Source organism: Spermophilus citellus, assembly GCF_964194105.1.
Source record: "Spermophilus citellus genome assembly, chromosome: 19".
Classification (NCBI taxonomy): Eukaryota; Metazoa; Chordata; class Mammalia; order Rodentia; family Sciuridae; genus Spermophilus; species Spermophilus citellus.
The window spans coordinates 20,918,597-20,936,584 of record NC_138201.1 but is presented as its reverse complement, the minus strand read 5'-3'; the positions used below and the strand labels follow the sequence as shown (position 1 = coordinate 20,936,584).

Below are 17,988 nucleotides of genomic sequence, written 5' to 3'. Positions count from 1 at the left end.
GCCCTGGCCACAGAAATGAAATCTGGGTGATATTGTGATAGGCTCTTTATTTTTAATAATGGTGACTGCAGAAAATCAGAAAATAATGACCGATTTTCCGGCACAATCGTTCCTGTGACAACTTGGGGGAGTTCTGATCCACGTACCATTGTGGTTACAAGCCCCATTTATTAGCTGAGATGGTTCCAGCATGTGACAGTGACGCCAATAGTCAACATTTACTTAGCCCTCCCATCTCCACACCTGCTTCCTAGCTTTAAAAGTGTTCAATTCTTTCTTTTTAAAAAAAAAAAAAATTGGTACCAGGGATTAAGTTAACCCCTGAGCCCCGTCCCCAGCCCTTTTTCTATTTTATTTAGAGACAGGGTCTCGTTGAGTTGCTTAGGGTCTCTCTAAATTGCTGAGGCTGGCCTCCAACTTTTCATCCTCCTGCCTCAGCCTCCACAGCGGTAGGGATTACAGATGTGTGTCACCACACCCAGATCAGGGCGCTCCTTTCCCGTCCCCCAACAATTCTAGGTCAGGGCAAGGTGGGATCCAGCTAACCATTGCCCACCCTCCGTCCCTCCTCTGCCACCCAGGCCTCCCTCCTCCTGGCTCCTGATCTTCCACTCCACTTGGGGTGGGAGCTGGGCCCCACCTCCCAGGGCCACCCCAGCAGGTGCCAAAACCTTCCCTCCCATGCCCTCAGCCTCCTATTTGGAATGGAGGCCACTTCCTGAAGCTCTAATCCCCTCTCCCACCTGAGGTCCCCGAGTGTGAGGACCTCAGATGGCTTTCCAGTGACTCTGGGGTCTTCCGTCTGGACCTATTGGCTGATTCCCCAGGGAGGGGACTTCAATGTCTCAGAACAAACCACCCTCGGTCTCCTCCCTGGGCTTGGCCTTTGCCTGCTCTGCACCCCGCAGGAAGGCTGCTGGGGGGTGCTGGGGTCCTGGGCTGGTGGCGGTGTCCTTGAACTGGGTCCCTGTCCCTTGCAGCTGGGAAGCCCTTGAGGGGGCTTCTTACAGATGCTTGGGTCACATTTCTCTGGGATCCCAGGTCTCCAGGCCAGCCCTGCCCTTCTGCGCCGCCGCCTGTCACGAGGATAGCTAGTCTGGCTGTCCCCTTCCCCGGGGACCCACTGCGCAGAAGGCCCTTGGGATCCAGGGCTGGGCAGACAGGCCCCCTCCTGCCCGGGGCTGGGAGGCCAGTGGGTAGAGCAGGCTGGCGGAGGCCCGGGGGAGAGGGACTGGGCGGCGAAGGAGGGGACCTGGGGTCCGGACTGGCGGACAGGGCGTGGCGGGTGCAGGGGGAGGAGGCCCCCCGGGCGGCCCCGGGCTCCCCCTGGGGCTGGGGGCGAGGCCGCGAGCAGGATGTGGGCGGGGCCTCCCTGGCGGGCGGGACCCAACGTGGCTACGGGGAGGAGCGGGCGGACTTCCGGGACGCCGTTCCAAGGGCGGGGTCCGGATGCTATGGGCGGAGTCAGGAGGGTGCTGGGGGAGAAGCGCTGTTGAGGGAAAGAGCGGCGCTGGGGGCGGAGTCAGAGTGCTGGGGGCGGAGCGCTGCTGAGGGAAAGAGAGGCGCTGGGGGCGGAGTCGGGGTGTTGGGGGTGGAGCGCTGCTGAGGGAAACTCGGGCGCTGGGGACGAAGTCGGAAGGGGGCGGAGTCGGGGTGCTGGGGGGCGGAGCGCTGCTGAGGGAAAGAGCAGCGCTGGGGGCGGAGTCGGAGTGTTGGGGGCGGAGTCGGAGTGTTGGGGGCGGAGCGCTGCTGAGGGAAAGAGCAGCGCTGGGAGCGGAGTTGGAAGGGGGCGGAGTCGGGTGCTAAGCGCCGCTGGGGGCAAAAGCGGGCGCTGGGGGGCGGTGTAGGGTGCTGGGGGCGGAGCGCTGCTGAGCGAAAGAGCGGCGCTGGGGACGGAGTCGGAGTGTTGGGGGCGGAGCGCTTCTGAGGGAAAGAGCGGCTCTGGGGGCGGAGTCGGAGTGTTGGGGGCGGAGTCGGAGTGCTGGGAGTGGAGCGCTGCTGAGGGAAAGAGCGGCGCTGGGGGCGGAGTCGGGAGGGGGCGGAGTCGGGATGTTGGGGGCGGAGCGCTGCTGAGGGAAACTCGCGCGCTGGGGACGAAGTCGGAAGGGGGCGGAGTCGGGGTGCTGGGGGGCGGAGCGCTGCTGAGGGAAAGAGCAGCGCTGGGGGGCGGAGTCGGAGTGTTGGGGGCGGAGCGCTGCTGAGGGAAAGAGCTGCGCTGGGAGCGGAGTCGGCAGGGGGCGGAGTCGGGTGCTAAGCGCCGCTGGGGGCAAAAGCGGGCGCTGGGGGCGGTGTAGGGTGCTGGGGGCGGAGCGCTGCTGAGCGAAAGAGCGGCGCTGGGGATAGAATCGGAAGGGGGCGGAGTTGGGGAGCTGGGTGTGGAGCGCTTCTGAGGGAAAGAGCGGCGCTGGGGGCGGAGTCGGAGTGTTGGGGGCGGAGCGCTTCTGAGGGAAAGAGCGGCTCTGGGGGCGGAGTCGGAGTGCTGGGAGTGGAGCGCTGCTGAGGGAAAGAGCGGCGCTGGGGGCGGGGTCGGGAGGGGGCGGAGTCGTGGTGTTGGGGTGGGAGCGCTGCTGAAGCAAAGAGCGGCGCTGGGGACAGAGTCGGAAGAGGGGCGGAGTCGGGGAGCTAGGAGTGGAGCGCGGCTGAGGGGAAAGAGCGGCGCTGGGGGCGGAGTCTTGGCGGGGCGGGGCCATGGGAAGGTGGGGCGAAGCCATTGGGCCGAGGCGCGTCCGGAGGCGTGGCCGGGGCGGTCCTGAGGGGCGGGCTAGCCGAGCGCCTAGCGGAGGGCGGCCGCGAGCCCAGCCGAGGGCCGGGCGAGGCGAGTCCTCCGGGGCGGCACCGAAGCCGCGGCACTTCGGGGCGGGGCCGAGGCCGGCGGCGCCACCGGTTCAGGTGTTGCGGCGGCTCCACGTCGCCCTAGCGGCCCGCGGGGCTGGAGCGCGCGGAGCCCGGGGCGCGCTCGGCGTGAGAGCCCGGACGGGCCGCAGCGTCCGAGCCGGGCGGCCATGGCGGGCCCGGGCCCCGGGGACCCCGACGAGCAGTACGACTTCCTGTTCAAGCTGGTCCTGGTGGGCGACGCGAGCGTGGGCAAGACGTGCGTGGTGCAGCGCTTCAAGACGGGCGCCTTCGCCGAGCGCCAGGGCAGCACCATCGGCGTGGACTTCACCATGAAGACGCTGGAGATCCAGGGCAAGAGGGTCAAGGTGGGCGCCCCCCCGGGGGTCCCAGAACCGCCCCGGGGGGCGTCTCGGGTGGGCGCCGCCGCCTGGGGTGAGCGGGGAGGAGGAACCCGGCTCCCGAGCGACTTTGGCGGGTAGCAGGCGACAGCCGGGCGACACCCCGCTCTGCAGCTGGCACCGATCGGGCACCCCACAGGGGCGTGGGGACAGACCCCCCTCTCCACCGCCCGAGGAGCTCCCCCTCCCCCCATCTGCTGGGCGGCCCGATCTGCGACACCCCGCGGGTCCCCCTCGGCACGGGGAGCGACCAGGAAGTCGTGGCTCCGGGGACCCGGAGGCCAAAAGTTGTCGTTGTTATTGTTTTTGGTTTTTTGGGTCCTGGCCACGCCCCCTCCGCAGCCTCTTTGTGGACCCGGAGGTGGCGGTGGAACTTTCCTGGGTCGGGCGGGGCCAGCGCCGGGTCCCCTCCCCCACACCCCCACCCCCACCCCCACCCCCCGCGGGAGGGCGACAGAAACCGAGAAGTGCACACAGATACCGGAAGGTGGGGGAGAGGACCCGGGCTCTGGCAGTGGCCCCAAGACCAACCGGCAGGATGTGGCTGCCCCAATGTCCTGGCCAAGGGGGGGGAACTGATAAAGGATAGTGAGGAGGGAGATCCAAGTGTCCTCGCCTCCGTGTCCGCGTCCCCAGTGGAGATCAGGACGGGGCAGGACGGTATCCTGCTTAGAAAGGGCGCTCCAACTGCCCCGTGCGATCGGTGCAGAGGTCCCCTGCCTGGTCTGAAAATCTCAAGTTCATGGGATCTTGAGGACAACTCCCAGCCTCAGGGCAGGGGCTGTGTCCCCTCCTCCCTTTCTTTTCGAGATCCCTGGGATGGAACCCAGGGGGTCCTCAAGCCCTGAGCCCCATCCCCAGCCCTATTTTCTATTTTATTGAGAGACAGGGTCTCAGCTGAGTTGCTTTACAGCCTTGCTAAATGGCTGAGGCTGGCCTCCACCTTGCGATCCTCCTGCCTCAGCCTCCCAAGCAGTTATAGGTATATTCTGCTCTTGGAGAGCAGTATTATTATTATTATTATTATTTTGCATTTCCATTGTTGTTGCTTTTTTCCCCCTTGGAACCCTTCTGCATGCTAAGTACTCTGCCACTCAGCAAAGTCCCCAACCATGTCCCAAAGGACAAGCTTGCGTTTGGGCACTGAGCTAGGGACTGATAGTGGGACTTCAAAACATTCTGATCTTCCCCCCAGGGCAGGACTGCTTCTCAAGAGTCTGGTTGTTTGGACTGGGAAAGCCTTTGGCAATGACTTACCTTTGTGTGTGTGTGTGGTTAGAGAAATCTGAAGCTCAGCCCAGCCCCCTGTGGAGTGAGATTAAAACTGAGCCATTGAATTTAAGGGAACCCTGTCCTTGAGGTCCAGGAGACCTGGGGTGCTGACTCAGCAGGAGGAAGTGTGTTTCCTAATCTAGAAAGGACTTCTGAGGTGTCCTGTAGCAATGAGATTGTATTTTTTTTATTTTTTAATTTTTGGTCCTGGGGATTGAATCCAGGGGTGTATAACCACTGGGCCACATCACCAGCAACCTCCCCCCCCCCTTTTTTTCTTTGTATTTTATTTAGAGACAGAGTCTCGCTGACTTGCTAAGGTCCTCAAAAAGTTGCTGAGGCTGGCCTCCAACTTGCCATCCTCCTGCCTCAGCCTCCTGAGTCACTGGGATTATAGATGTGCCCACTGCGCATGGCTGTGATTTTTTTTTTTTAACTCCATTTATTAAGATTTAAGGGCTGGGGATGTAGGTCAGTGGAAGAGTGCTTGCCTCACATGCACAAGGCCCTGAGTTCAATCCCCAGCACCACAAAAAATAAAAAGAAAAGAAAAACATGTAATATACAGGGGCTGGGGTTGTGGCTCAGTGGCAGAGCGCTTGCCTTGTGCATGTGAGGCCCTGGGTTCGATCCTCAGCACCACATGACAATGAAATAAATAAAATAAAGGTATTGTGTCCATCTACAACTAAAAAAATTTTTTTAAAGGCTATTTGGGTTTAAAACAAAACATTTAATTTACACACAGTAGACCAGGGATTGAACCCAGGGGCACTTACTGACTGAGCCCCATCCCCAGCCCTTTTTTCTATTTTATTTAGAGACAGGGTCTCACTGAGTTGCTTAGGGCCTCGCGAGTTTCTGAGGCTGGCCTCCAACTTGGGATCCTCCTGCCTCAGCCTCCCAAACTGCTGGGATGTCAGCTGTGGGCCACTGCATTCTGCTGATGTTGGGTTTTGTTCGAGTTTGTTCCAGCTCTTTGAGGCTTGAAAGTCAAAGGTAAAAGCCAACAGGGCCAAGGTTCAAAGGGCTTATTTTTGCAGTCCTGGGGATTGGACACAGAGGTGATCTACTACCTAGCTACATCTGTAGCTGCCCCCATTTTTTTTTTCTGATTTTTTTTTGGGGGGGGAGGAGATGCTGAGAATTTATTTACCCCTGTACCCAACACTTTTTTTTTTTAAGTACCAAGAATTGAACTCAGGGGTGCTCAACCACTGAGCCACATCCCCAGCCTTTTTTATATTTTACTTTGAGACAGGGTTGCTTAGGCTTAGCTAAGTTGCTGAGGCTGGCCTCCAACTTTCTATCCTCTTATCACAGCCTCCCGAGTTGCTGGAATTAAAGACATGAACCACAGTACCTGGCCATCTGTTCTTGAAATATGCCAAAATTGTTTCTGCCCCAGGACCTTTGCACCTGCGTCTCTGTTCCTAGATGCATCATTCATGTCCAAATGCCAATGGCATCTTTTCAGAGAAGGTTTCCTTGACCTCCCACACTCCCTTTTTGTTTTTGGCACCAGGGACTGAGCCCAGGGGTGCTCAACCACTGAGCTGCATCCCCAGCCCTTTTCATATGTTATTTAGTGACAGGGTCTCACCCAGTTGCTTAGTGCCTTGCTAAATTGCTGAGGCTGCCCTCAAACCCTTAATCCCCTCCAACTCTTAATCCTCCTGCCTCAGCCTCCTGAACTGGACTGTGCACCCTGCACTCGCTGAGTTGCTTTCCGTCCTTACTGAGTTGCTGAGGCTGGCCTCCAACTTGTGATCCTCCTGCCTCAGCCTCCCAAGCAGTTAGAGGTATATTCTGCTCCTGGAGGGCATTATTATTATTATTCCTTCAAGTCACAGGGCTGCAGGTGGCCAGAGACAGACATGCCATTCCGTCCTTGACTGTTTATCTGTTCATATTTATTAGAGAGCCGCTGAGATAAGGAGTGATTGGCTAACCCATGGTCTCCTACAAGTCAAAAAGGCCAAACCAGGATTTGAACTCTGGGTGGGCCTGGTTCCTAAGCCCTGGGCTCATTTTATGTGCTTGATTACTCTTCTGATTCCGCAGAGGGTTTTTTGTTTGTTGCTTGCTTGAGTACTGGAGGTTGGACCTATGGGTTCTTTTTTTGTGCCCAACCTTACCACTTTTTTTTTGTGGTGCTGGACGTTGAACCCAAGGTCTTGTGCCTGCGAGCCAACTGAGCTCTACCAACTGAGCTACATCCCCATCCACATGACCAGCCCTTTAAAAAAATGTTCTTTTTGATTTTTGAAACAGGCTCTCACTGAGCTGCTGAGGCTGGCCTCCAATTTGCGATCCTCCTGCCTCAGCCTCCCAGATCGGCTGGGATTACAAGTGTGCCACCCCCACCCATTTTAAGTTCAATTAATCTAGTAAAAATGCAGTTGTGGCCATTGCATTTACTGAGAGAAGTAAACGTGGGGCTTTTTTTTTTTTTTTTCTTTTTTGAAATCAAGTTTTTCATAGTAAGGATTGACTTAAAGAATCAGGATTTTGATCAATTACCTAGAATATTTAGATTGTCCACAGGCAGCTCACATGGGCTGCCCGCTAGATTATGTGTCATTTCTTGTACCCTCATGGATGCCTTTGGCTCTTGCTCCCAGGACTTAAAAAGTGAGTCAGAGAACTGGGCGCCCGCCTGAAGTTACGGTAGTTCTGGAGGCTGATGCAGGAGGATTGCAAGTTGGAGGCCAGCCTCAGCAACTTAGGGAGACCCTAAACAATTTGGTGAGACCCTGTCTCTAAATAAAATACAGAATAGGGCTGGGGATGGGACTTATAGATCAAGTGCCTCCCCTGGGTTCAATCCCCAGTCCCCCCAAAAAAACAAAGCACATTGGTCTCAGCACAGGTCACTTGGTTGTGAGGCCCTGGGTTAAAGAGTTTCTCCTTGACTTGTTTTTGAAGATAAAATCCACTTGCATGGTTCAAATTCCAAAATTTCCAAGACTTAAAAGGTATTCAGAAAAGCTAGGTGTGGGGCTGAGTGCCTGGTATTCCAGTCACCTGGGAGGCTGAGGCTGGAGGATCGCAAGGTTGAGGCCAGCCTCGGCAATTTCACGAGAACCTGTCTCAAAATAAATAAAAAGGGGCTGCGGATGTGTCTCTATGGTTCAAATAAAATGAAAAACAGGAAAGACGTCCCTTTTACCTTTGTCTTCTAAACAGTGTCCTCTAAAAAGAAGAATTTCTAGTTCATTCCAAAAATGCTATTGGAAATAAAACCCCAAAGTGCATCAGGCACACTAATATAAGGGCTTGTTTTCCACTTGCTGTTGTTACCCTGTCCTCCCTGGTGACACAGAGGACAGGTCTGGGTTTGCCCTTCCCTTCCCACCTGCACCCCCGCCCCCAGGAAGTCTCAGCTGGTTCTAAATCCTTACAAGGTCTTGGTGGCTCTTGAGTCCCTGTTATGTGGGACATCACAAAGGCCTGTTATGTAAACTGGGTTTGGCAGATCACTAGACTCTCCCGAGCAGAGCCGAGGCTGGCCTTGTTCAAGTGTCTGTGTGGGGGGCTGCACACACACGCGTGTCATCCCAAATCTCAGCTCTGGAGGCTGAGGCAGGAGGATCACAAGGTGGAGGCCAGCCTCGACCACTTAGTGAGGCCCTGAGCAACTCAGCGAGACCCTTTTTCTAAATAAAATAGAAAAAAGGGCTGGGGACGGGGTTCAGGGGTTAGGCACCCCTGGGTTCAATCCCTGGGACCAAAAAAAAAATAATTAATATTAATTTTAAGAAAATTTTATTGCTATGATCCACAGACCGTAGATCACTCCATCCAGTGTACAATTCCGTGATTTGTCCTTGTTTGTTACTATGGTCACAGAATTGTCCAAACGTCACCACAGCCCATTTTAGGGTATTTCCATCATCCCAAAAGTACTCGCCTGTCACTCCCAGATCCCACTTCTCTGGCCCCTGGCAACCACTGATCTATTTTCTGTCACTATAGATTTGCTCGCTCTGGACTTCACAACAGGGTGGGGACTCTGTGGCTTTTCTTGGAGCATAATTTTTTCAGGGTCCAAGTTAATTTTTATGTTCTTACTTCTCTTCCCCCCACTTTGCCCTGCCCCCAGTGATTAGCACTTACCTGAATCATTATATATATGTATGTGTGTACATATTTATTTATTTTATTTTATTTTTCTAATTTTTATTTTATTTATTTGTATTTTTTTTGGTCCCAGGGATTGAACCCAGGGCTGCTTAACCCCTGAGCCCCGTCCCCAGCCCTTTCTCGATTTTATTTAGAGACAGGGTCTCGCTGAGTTGCTCAGGGCCTTCCTAAGTGGCTGAGGCTGGCCTCCAACTTGCGATCCTCCTGCCTCAGCCTCCCAAGTCACTGGGATGACAGGGGTGCAGCGCCGCGCTCAGTTTCATTTCTTTTTATTTTCAAAGATTTTTCTTTGCTTTTTAGAATTTGTTTCTTGGAGTATAAAGATCCATAGGCTTGGGGCTAGGGAGACCCTAGGTTCCATCCCAGTGAGGTGGGGGGTAGGGAAGGTCTTTGAACTGATCTTTTTTTCCTCTCCAGAGCCTCAAGCAAGTTGAGATGGAATTAAAAGGGAAGAGAACTCAGGAGCCAGTGGCTGGGGAGGCTGAGGCAGGAGGATGGCAATTTGGAGGCCAGCCTCAGCAACTCAGGAAGACCCTGTCTCTAAATAAAATATGACAAGGGCTGGGGACGGGGCTCGGGGGTTAAGCAGCCCTGGGTTCAATCCCCAGCACCAAAAAAAAAAAGGTTAAATCCGAGGTAGACCCTGTTCTTTGGGGCTCACCTCTGGATGGGGAGACAGATGTGTAAACAGGCACCGATCATGTGACACTGTCAGTGCTGTTGCCGTGGTGACTGGGATTTCCAAGCCAAGCATCAGACCACGTGCCTGACAAGTTCACTTAGGTTTATTGTGGTGACGGCAGGACAATGTGGCCAGGCCCTGGGTTGCCAGGATTGTAGTGGAGATGTGCTAGAGGACCCCAGGGGACCCGGCAGTCAGCGCTGCCCAGAGTCACAGGAATGTGTGGGCTTGGTGAGGCCCTGAGGGTGGGTGAGTTGCTACGCAGAGGAGGCCAGGGCTTTGGGGGGAGAGGAAGCTGTAGTCACTGCAGCTCAGGAGGCTGAGGCAGGAGGATCGCAAGGTGGAGGCCAGCCTCAGCCACTTAGGAAGGCCCTGAGCAACTCAGCGAGACCCTGTCTCTCAATAAAATGCAAAATAGGGTTGGGGACGGGGCTCAGTGGTTAGCTCCCCTGGGTTCAATCCCCAGGAGCAAGAAAAAAAAACTGGGAGGAGCTTGCCACCCCTTATTGTTCACTTGGTACCTTCCTGTCCCAGTGGACAGGAACTGGGCTGAGTTCCCTTGGAGGGCTCCTGATCCCCAAGTGTTTCCCCCTGGTGTCCAGAGACCTGTCCACGTGGTGTTCGGTTGGCAACAGGAAGAAGCCCTGGTGGAAGGTCCTCGCTAGGTGGCCAGTGTTATCTTCCTGTGAAGGAAGATGAGTAGTGCTGGAAGCCGGCAGCCTTTGTGAGCAACTGAGGCAGGATCTGTGGGCCACGCACTGAGGCTCCCTGTGCCTGGCCGCCTCTTACTACTGTGTCCACCTGCCTGGCTGCCCATGTGCTGGTGTCATCGGCAAGTCCCTAGAGACCTGGTGTCTTATCATTGTCTTGTCCCTTACCCTGTGGCTGGTGCTGACCTGCGCCTGAGCTCAGGAGAACAGACGCGGAGCTGCCCAGAGGAGGCGCCCAGCACCCCCCCTCGGGTTGTTCTCTCCACATCCCAAGACGCCATGAAAAATAGCTCAGGAACTTGAATTTGGGTCATTGTGACTGTTTCAGTGTTTGTCTTGAGAACTCACTTGTCCAAGGTCCCTTTTCTGATTCAAAGACACAGAGAACTTTCCACTCCCTGCCTCAGAACTCAGCAGAGAGACTTCAGATAAATTCCTCTCTGTTTCCTTCTGGAGGGACAGAGGGGGGCTCTGGGCTTTTTGGGGGGTCCTGGGTATTGAACGTGGGGCCCTGAACCCTGTCCCCAGCCCTTTTTCTATTTTATTTAGAGACAGGGTCTCCCTGAGTTGCTCAGGGCCTCGCTAAGTGGCTGAGGCTGGCCTCCACCTTGCGATCCTCCTGCCTCAGCCTCCTGAGCCGCTGGGATTCCACGTGTGTGTGCCACCGGGCCCGGGGGCTCAAATCGATTTTTTTTTTTGACATTATACATTAAAAACACTGGCCTCAAAATTACAGTGTGTCCTTAAAGATTGTAGAATGCATGCATTTATCAGGCCCCTTTTGTATGCGAGCTCTAGCCAGTTGATTGTGTTAGCTGTGACCCTAATGGTCCCTTTATTGACAGATGAAAAACTGAATTAGGTTGTGGCCCAGAGACACAAAGCTTGTGACAGAATGGGGTCACGATGTCGGGCCTGTCGGGGTCCAGAGCAGCCACTACCCATTTTGCTCTCATTTGCAGGGGGTGGTGAGGGTGAGAACACCCCAGGTCCTGGATTCTCCAAATATCTCCTCTGTCCCTGCCCATGTCACAGCTACAGGGTGACCTAGATTCCCCGGTCTGTAGTTATTTGTTTGTTTATTTGTTTTGCATTTTTATTTTCCCTTATTTTTAGTTTTCTTTTTAAATTAACTTATATGTATATGTATTTTTAAAACTGTGCTTGTTGATTTTCTGTTCATGTTTGTATATTGTGTAATGATGAGATCCAGGTCATGGGCATAGGGACCATGTCACACATGTGTCATTTCTTTGTGTTGGAAACATCCAAAGTCCTCTCTGGGAGTTGCTTTGAAATATTCAATTGAAGCCAGGGGCAGTGGCCCACAGCCTGTAATCTTAGCGGCTCTGGAGGTGGAGGCCGGCCTCAGCAACTTAGCCAGGCCCTCAGTAACTCAGCGAGACCCTGTCTCTCAATAAAAAATAAAAAGTGCTGGGGACGGGGCTCAGGGGTTAAGTTTCTCTGCGTTCGATTCTGGATACCAAAAAATAAAAAGAGAGGAAACCCCCCAGTAGCTCAGAATATAGAGGCCAAAGTCCTTCCTTGAGGGTCTCCAAGATCCATTTTTCTGCGTATTTCTGTGTCACTCTGTTGCTGTCCTTCTCTTTATTCTGCTCCAAACAATTCTTTTTGCTTTCTTTAAAAGTACCAGTCATGGTCTCTGCCTCAGGGGACATATTAGCCCATTTTCCGTTGCTATAACAAAGTGCCCGAGGCCAGGTACCTTCTAGAGCAAAAAGGTTCATGTGACTCAAAGTCTTCAGTATTGTGAAGCGTGACAGCAGCATCTGCTCAGCTTGACGCCCCCTTGGCCACCTCATGTCATGCCAGAGGGCATCACGGGAAGGTGGGGTGGGGGGAAGGCTGGTGAAGGGGAGAGATCACACAATGAGACAGGAGGCCTGAGCTGACAAGTGCCCGGCTCCCTCTGATAACAGGAGCTACCTGGGTTCCTGTCTAGGGGACACCCCTGTCACTCCCCTCCAAGGGCTCCATCACCTCGAGCCCACCCCACTAAGGACTCGATGCACCTCATGAACCCTCCACATGCTCCAAATGACCACAGGGCCTTGGGACTTCCTCCTTTCCAGAATGTTCTCTGGGCTCCCTCTCTTTCCAGTGGGTATGTCAGGGGGGGCCATCCTGAGGTTCACTCCTCCCAGAATGCACAGCTCCTGTCTCTGCTTGGTTTTTCTTATCACTCTCCAATGGACTTGTATTATTATTATTGTTGTTGTTGTTGTTGTTATTATTATTTCAGCACCAAGGATTGAACCCAGGGCTGCCTGACCATAAGGCACATCCCCAGCCCTTTGCCCTTTTTATTTTTTTTATTTAGAGACAGGGCCTCACTGAGTTGCTTAGGGGCTCCCTAAGTTGTGGAGGCTGGCCTCCAACTTGCAATCCTCCTGCCTCAGCCTCCCAAGTCACTGGGCTCATGGGCGTGCGCCACCGCACATGCTGTTTTAATTGTTTTGCAGTCAGGATCATCTTCGGTTAAGAGTGGACATCTTACTGGATGACCCCGTCGGGGAGTTGGTCTTGGTGCACGTGTCACGTCTACTTGAAAAAAGACGTGCCCTTGTGCAGGGCTGGATGTTTTGAAGACTGAGTCAAGAGTGTTGCTTAGACACTTGTCATCTTGCTATCTCCCCCCCCCCCATTGTGTATGAGCACCCACATATCAGAGAGGACACTCAGCCTTTGGATTTTGGGGACTGGCTTATTTCACTCAGCTTGATCATCTCCAGCTCCATCCATTTATCCATTTACCAGCCAATGCCACCATTTCATTCTTCTTGCTGGCTGCGTAATATTCCACTGTGTATATGGACCCCAGTTTCTTTATCCATTCATCTGTTGAAGGGCACCTGTCAATTTTTCGGAAAGGGGTGTTAAAATCTTCAACTACATTTTTGGACTTATTTTTCCCTTTATTTGCATACTTTTTTTTTTTACTTTGAGAAATTTAAAACTGTCATTAGACTGTATGAGATGCGCACACCTTGGTACCATTGTGTCTCTGACAGATGCCCCTGTGTCATTATCTTTAGTTTGGTTGTGAGATTGGTCTTGCTGTGCTGCCCAAGCCCGTCTCTAACTCCTGGGCTGAAGAGATCCTCCTGATTCAGCCTCCCCGATATTAAACGTCATTTATTTCTTGTAGCTCTTTATTTGGAATGGTTCCTTGACCTGAAATTACACTCTATCATTTACATACTTTCTCATGAATATTTTATATGTATGTATAATTCATGTCCTTTCTTCCTATTTGTATCCTTACAGCATATCTTGGTGGATGGCATATATTTGGGTCTTATTATTATTATTTATTTGGGTCTTGTCTTTTTAAATCTGATATGTTTCCTTATTTGTTTATTTATTGATCCTGGGGATTGAACTCCTGAGCCCCGTCCCCAGCCCTTTTGATGTTCTATTTAGAGACAGGGTCTCACTAAGTTGCTGAGGCTGGCCTCCAACTTGCGGTCCTCCTGCCTCAGCCTCCCGATCCTCTGGGATGACAGCAAGCGCTGCTCTCTGGGTCTCAGGTGGCTTGTCCCTGCGGATCTGCTGGGGGCTGGTTCTGTGGGTCCCTCTCCCTGTCTTCAGTGATCCCCCCCATTCACCGCACCCTTCTCCTCACAGCTGCAGATCTGGGACACGGCCGGCCAGGAGCGCTTCCGCACCATCACCCAGAGCTACTACCGCAGCGCCAACGGCGCCATCCTGGCCTACGACATCACCCGGCGGAGCTCCTTCCTGTCGGTCCCTCACTGGATCGAGGACGTGCGCAAGTACGCAGGCGCCAACATCGTGCAGCTGCTCATCGGTGAGCTGGGGGCGGGGCAGGGCCTGGGGGGCCACAGACTGTCTTTGCCCCGCCCCCTTTTCTAGTTCCCGGATTGAACCCAGGAGCCTTTACCGCCAAACCACCCCTCCTTCCTTTTGTTTTTAATTTTGAGACAGGGTCTTGCTAAGTGGCTTGGGGACTGAATCCCAGCAGCTCGGGAGGCTGAGGCAGGAGGATCACAAGGTGGAGGCCAGCCTCAGCAACTTGGGCCCTGAGCAACTCAGCGAGACCCTGTCTCTAAATAAAATATGAAAAGGGCTGGGGACGGGGCTCAGGGGTTAAGTGCCCCTGGGACCAAAAAGAGAGAGAGAGAGAGGAGGTTTACTTTGGCTCCTAGTTCTAGAGGTCCAAGGCCAACGGGCTGTTTCTGCAGATGGCCTTGTTGCTGGCAGAGCCGGATCACGGTCACGCGGCAGGCGACGTGCCTTATCTCTCTGGTTTTATCAATCAGGATTCCATCTTGGGACTCCTCCCTGATGACCTTATCTACTCGCTGTGGCCACCCCCTGTGAACACCGCAATTGGATTGTTTCTACCCTGTGAGAACCTCACGGGTCATAAACCGCATCCTGAGTTGGTGTGAGACCAGACCATGTTCAAGTCATAGGACCCGTCAGGCCCAGTGTCCACGCCTGTAGTCCCAGTGACTCAGGAGGCTGAGGCGAGAGGATTGCAAGTTGGAGGCCAGCCTCTACATTTTACCAAGACCTTGTCCTAAAACGACTGAAGGAGGGCCAGGGGTTAGCTCAGCTGCGGAATTTCCCTGAATTCCATCCCCTGCACCATCCATCACCCACCAATCAACTTAAATCAGGTGGCCAGGTACAGTGGCCTCTGTTCACTCAGGAGGACGAGGCAGGAGGATCACTTGAGGCCACCTGGTGAGGCCCTGTCTTTCAAACAAGGTTAACAGCCTTTGAGGGTGAACGAGGCCCTAAGCGACTTAGCAAGACCCCATCTCACAATAGAAATAAATACATGAGTAGATACTTGGAAAGGGCCATGTCCTAGCTTGGTGGCCCAGTGCCACCAAAAGAAAGGTTAGAATTAAAAAGGCCGTTTTAATAAAGATTGTTGACTGACTGACTGACTCCACAGGACAGCTCAGGGGGAAGGGTTTACTGGGGCTCCTGGATTCAGAGGCTGGGTCTGTGGACCCAGACCCCATGGCTCTGGGTCCAGGGGAGGTGGGTGACAGGGGCAGGCCTGCCCAGCTCGTAGCAGATGGGGAAGAGGGGAGGGGACAGGGCCAGGGCAGGATGGCCCTCAGGGCTGCCCATTCCTGGGGACCAGGTGGCCTTGGGCCCACTCACCGCCCTGCGTTCCCCCCCAGGGAACAAGGCGGACCTGGCCGAGCTCCGGGAGGTGCCGCTGGCCGAGGCCCAGAGCCTGGCCCGGCACTACGACATCCTGTGCGCCATCGAGACCTCGGCCAAGGACTCGCGCAACGTGGAGGAGGCCTTCCTCAGGGTGGCCACGGAGCTCATCATGCGGCACGGCGGCCCCTTGTTCAGCGAGAAGAGCGGCGACCACATCCAACTGGACAGCAAGGACGTGGCTGAGGGCTGGGGCTGTAGCTGCTGACCGGCCTCTGTCCCCCTCTGCCCCCCTGGCACCTTCCAGAGCTGGGGGAGCCGCGGGGGCCACCCTGTGACCCGCCACCCTGTGATAGGGCAGGTGGGAGCCCGTCCTTCACATGCCAAGACTGGCTTGAGCCCCGCAGGGCCACCACAGTGGGAAAGAGGCCGAGGTCCACCCTGTGACCACCTTCTGTCCAGCAGGTGGTTGCCCTCCAGGGAGGTGGCTGGCACCCTAGCTTCTTCCAGATCATTCTGGAACCTTCTAGATCATTCCGGAACCTTCCAGATCATTCTGGAACCTTCCAGATCCCTCTGGAGCCTCTGTCTGGAGCCGAGAGAGCAAGATGACCTGGGCAGCCAACTGGACTCGTCCCTCGGGCTGCCCTTCCTCCTGCACTGCCAGCCTCAGGCCCCACACTCTGGGCCTGGCTCGCCACCTTATCAGGACCTCGGGTTTTCCTGGTTTTCCATGGAGCTTGTCAAGTGGCCCAAGAGTAGGGTCGTGGCCCGTGGCCAGCTGGACACTGCGTTGGCTTGGGGCCCAGGGACTGGCCACTCAGGTTGCACCGTAGCTGATCCGTCAGTGCTGGCTCAGAAGTCTGGCCAGTAGGGGACGAGGCAGGGACAGGCCTCGGAGGCTAGGGCAGCTCGGGAGGCCCTGGGTCCCCCCTCAGTGCCAGGACAGACGGAAGACTCCTCAAGATGGTCGGGGGGACCTGGAAGCACGAGCCTGTCATCCCAGCAGCTTGGGAGGCTGAGGCTGGAGGATTGCAAGTTGGAGGCCAGCCTCAGCAACTCAGGATGACCCTGACTCTAAATAAAACCTAAAAAGGGCTGGGGACAGGGCTCCGTGGTGAGGCACCCCTGGGTTCCATCCCTGGGACCAAAAAAAAAAAAATTACCCTCCACCTGTGCTGGGTGCTGAGGTCAAAGTTGGGGCCTCTTGGAAAATAGCATCGGGGGGGCTGAGGGGTCCCAGTGACTGACTGAGGGGCCCTGGGACCCAGTGTCAGCTCCTTCCTCCACCACACAAGTCCTCTGTCTCTTCAGCTGAGGCCACTTCCCTGCGGTTCCTCCCAGGCTGGGCCAGCTCAGCCCCAATGTAGGGACAGCAGGCAGTGGGCGGAGCCAGAGGGGCCCGGAGCAGAAGAAGAGTCCTCAGGTCTGGGTGGACCACTGGTATTTTCTACTCCAAAGCAGGAGGTCGCCCTGGCCTTTGGTCTGCATTGGCCCCATTCCCAGGTCGGGGCAGGTGCAGGTGTCCTGGGGCCTGGTGGCCCGGTTCCCACCTCCAGACTTCTAGGCAGGGGTGGCCTGTGGTTCTAGAAGTGGGGAGGGGCTGGGCCAGGGCAGGTAGTACCCATCCCTGAGGGTGCCTTTCTGGCCTCAGAGGTCCCCAGATGCATCTGGGACTCGGTGTGTGCCAGGGATAGTATGTAGCCAAGGTGTGGTGACCCGCCTGTCAGCCCAGCTGTTAAGGAGGCTGAGGCAGGAGGCTCGCGAGGTGGAGGCCAGCCTCAGCCACTTAGGCCCTGAGCAACTCAACGAGGCCCTATCTCTAAATAAAACACAAAACAGGGCTGGGGACGGGGGCTCCGTGGGCCAGGGTCCCTGGGTTCAGTCCCTGGTGCCAAAAAAATTAAAAAATTGCTACTAATGACCCAGCAGGTCACATGTCACTAGGGCCCTGCCCCAGGACCCTCTGGCCAGAGCCATTTCCCACAGAGAAGGCCCCATGCTGCAGGCCCTTCTGGGTCCCACCAGGAGGGGCCTCGCTGTCCCTGGGGGTTGGGCCTCTGTCCAATGGAGACCTGGGCTTGAGGACAGGAGGGTGGGGACTGTGTGACACAAAACCTGCTGTGTCCTTCCGCGGGCAGCCTGGCGGCCTCCCAGGGGCCCAGGGCCTCGGGGGCACTTTAATCTCTTCCTTTGTTTATAAATTGCCCAACCGCAGGGGCCGGGCAGCAGGAAGGGGCGGAGCCAGAGGGGCCCCGGGCAGAAGAAGAGCCCGCGGTCTGGGTGGACCACTGCTTTTCTACTCCAAAGCAGAAGCGGAGCAGGGGACCCTCCCAGAGATGCCAGAGAGGTTTTCTTTCTCCTTCCAGGAGGGGACCGGTCCCCAGGACCCGGCCCCTGGGTGGGGCCAGGAGAAAGCTCCCGATTCATATTGAATTCAGTTTCTCTCCAGCCGGACCCGCCCACCCTCAGGGCCCGGACAGGGCGGGTGGCAGGGGCCCAGCCAGCCCGGGGGTGGGTGCCATCTGCATTTGGGGGTTTTTTCACGTGTCCTATTTATGAATATTAAAAAGTCTTTATATCAGATCTATTTTTGAAAACCTGGAGAAGTGGCCTCTTTGGGACCCACAGAGCCAGAGTGCGAATCCTGATCCATTAAACCGATTCTGAAACCCGCATCTGTGTCTGTCCTCTGTGAGCCCCAGCCCTCCCCCCCAGGCCTCTCCTGGATCCCCTTTGGTGACCGGGAGTCAGAGACGACAGGACAAAAGAGGCC

The 17,988-nt window shown here is 55.3% G+C and overlaps 1 protein-coding gene across 2 annotated transcripts; it reads left to right on the top strand.

Annotated features, from left to right (window-relative positions):
* The first annotated feature begins 2,770 nt into the window (after positions 1 to 2,770).
* On the top strand, positions 2,771 to 17,888 carry RAB43 (RAB43, member RAS oncogene family). 2 transcript variants are annotated; one of them, XR_014019872.1, is made up of 4 exons: positions 2,771 to 3,200; positions 13,692 to 13,875; positions 15,230 to 16,679; positions 17,529 to 17,888. XR_014019872.1 is itself a non-coding variant. In XM_081276126.1 (3 exons), the coding sequence occupies exons 1-3, from the start codon at positions 3,003 to 3,005 to the stop codon at positions 15,478 to 15,480; spliced, it is 633 nt and encodes a 210-aa protein (XP_081132252.1). In that variant the 5' UTR covers positions 2,771 to 3,002; the 3' UTR covers positions 15,481 to 17,888. The 2 variants fall into 2 exon arrangements, 1 of the variants encoding a protein (XP_081132252.1); XM_081276126.1 differs by having other exon boundaries at positions 15,230 to 17,888.
* Positions 17,889 to 17,988: the final 100 nt, after the last annotated feature.

Bases quoted from the DNA above. Each gene is read 5' to 3' on its own strand.
- RAB43 (XM_081276126.1), top strand. From the start codon at position 3,003: ATGGCGGGCCCGGGCCCCGGGGACCCCGACGAGCAGTACGACTTCCTG. The intron at 3,201-13,691 runs GTGGGCGCCCCC...TTCTCCTCACAG, and splicing joins TCCAGGGCAAGAGGGTCAAG to CTGCAGATCTGGGACACGGC. The intron at 13,876-15,229 runs GTGAGCTGGGGG...GTTCCCCCCCAG, and splicing joins CATCGTGCAGCTGCTCATCG to GGAACAAGGCGGACCTGGCC.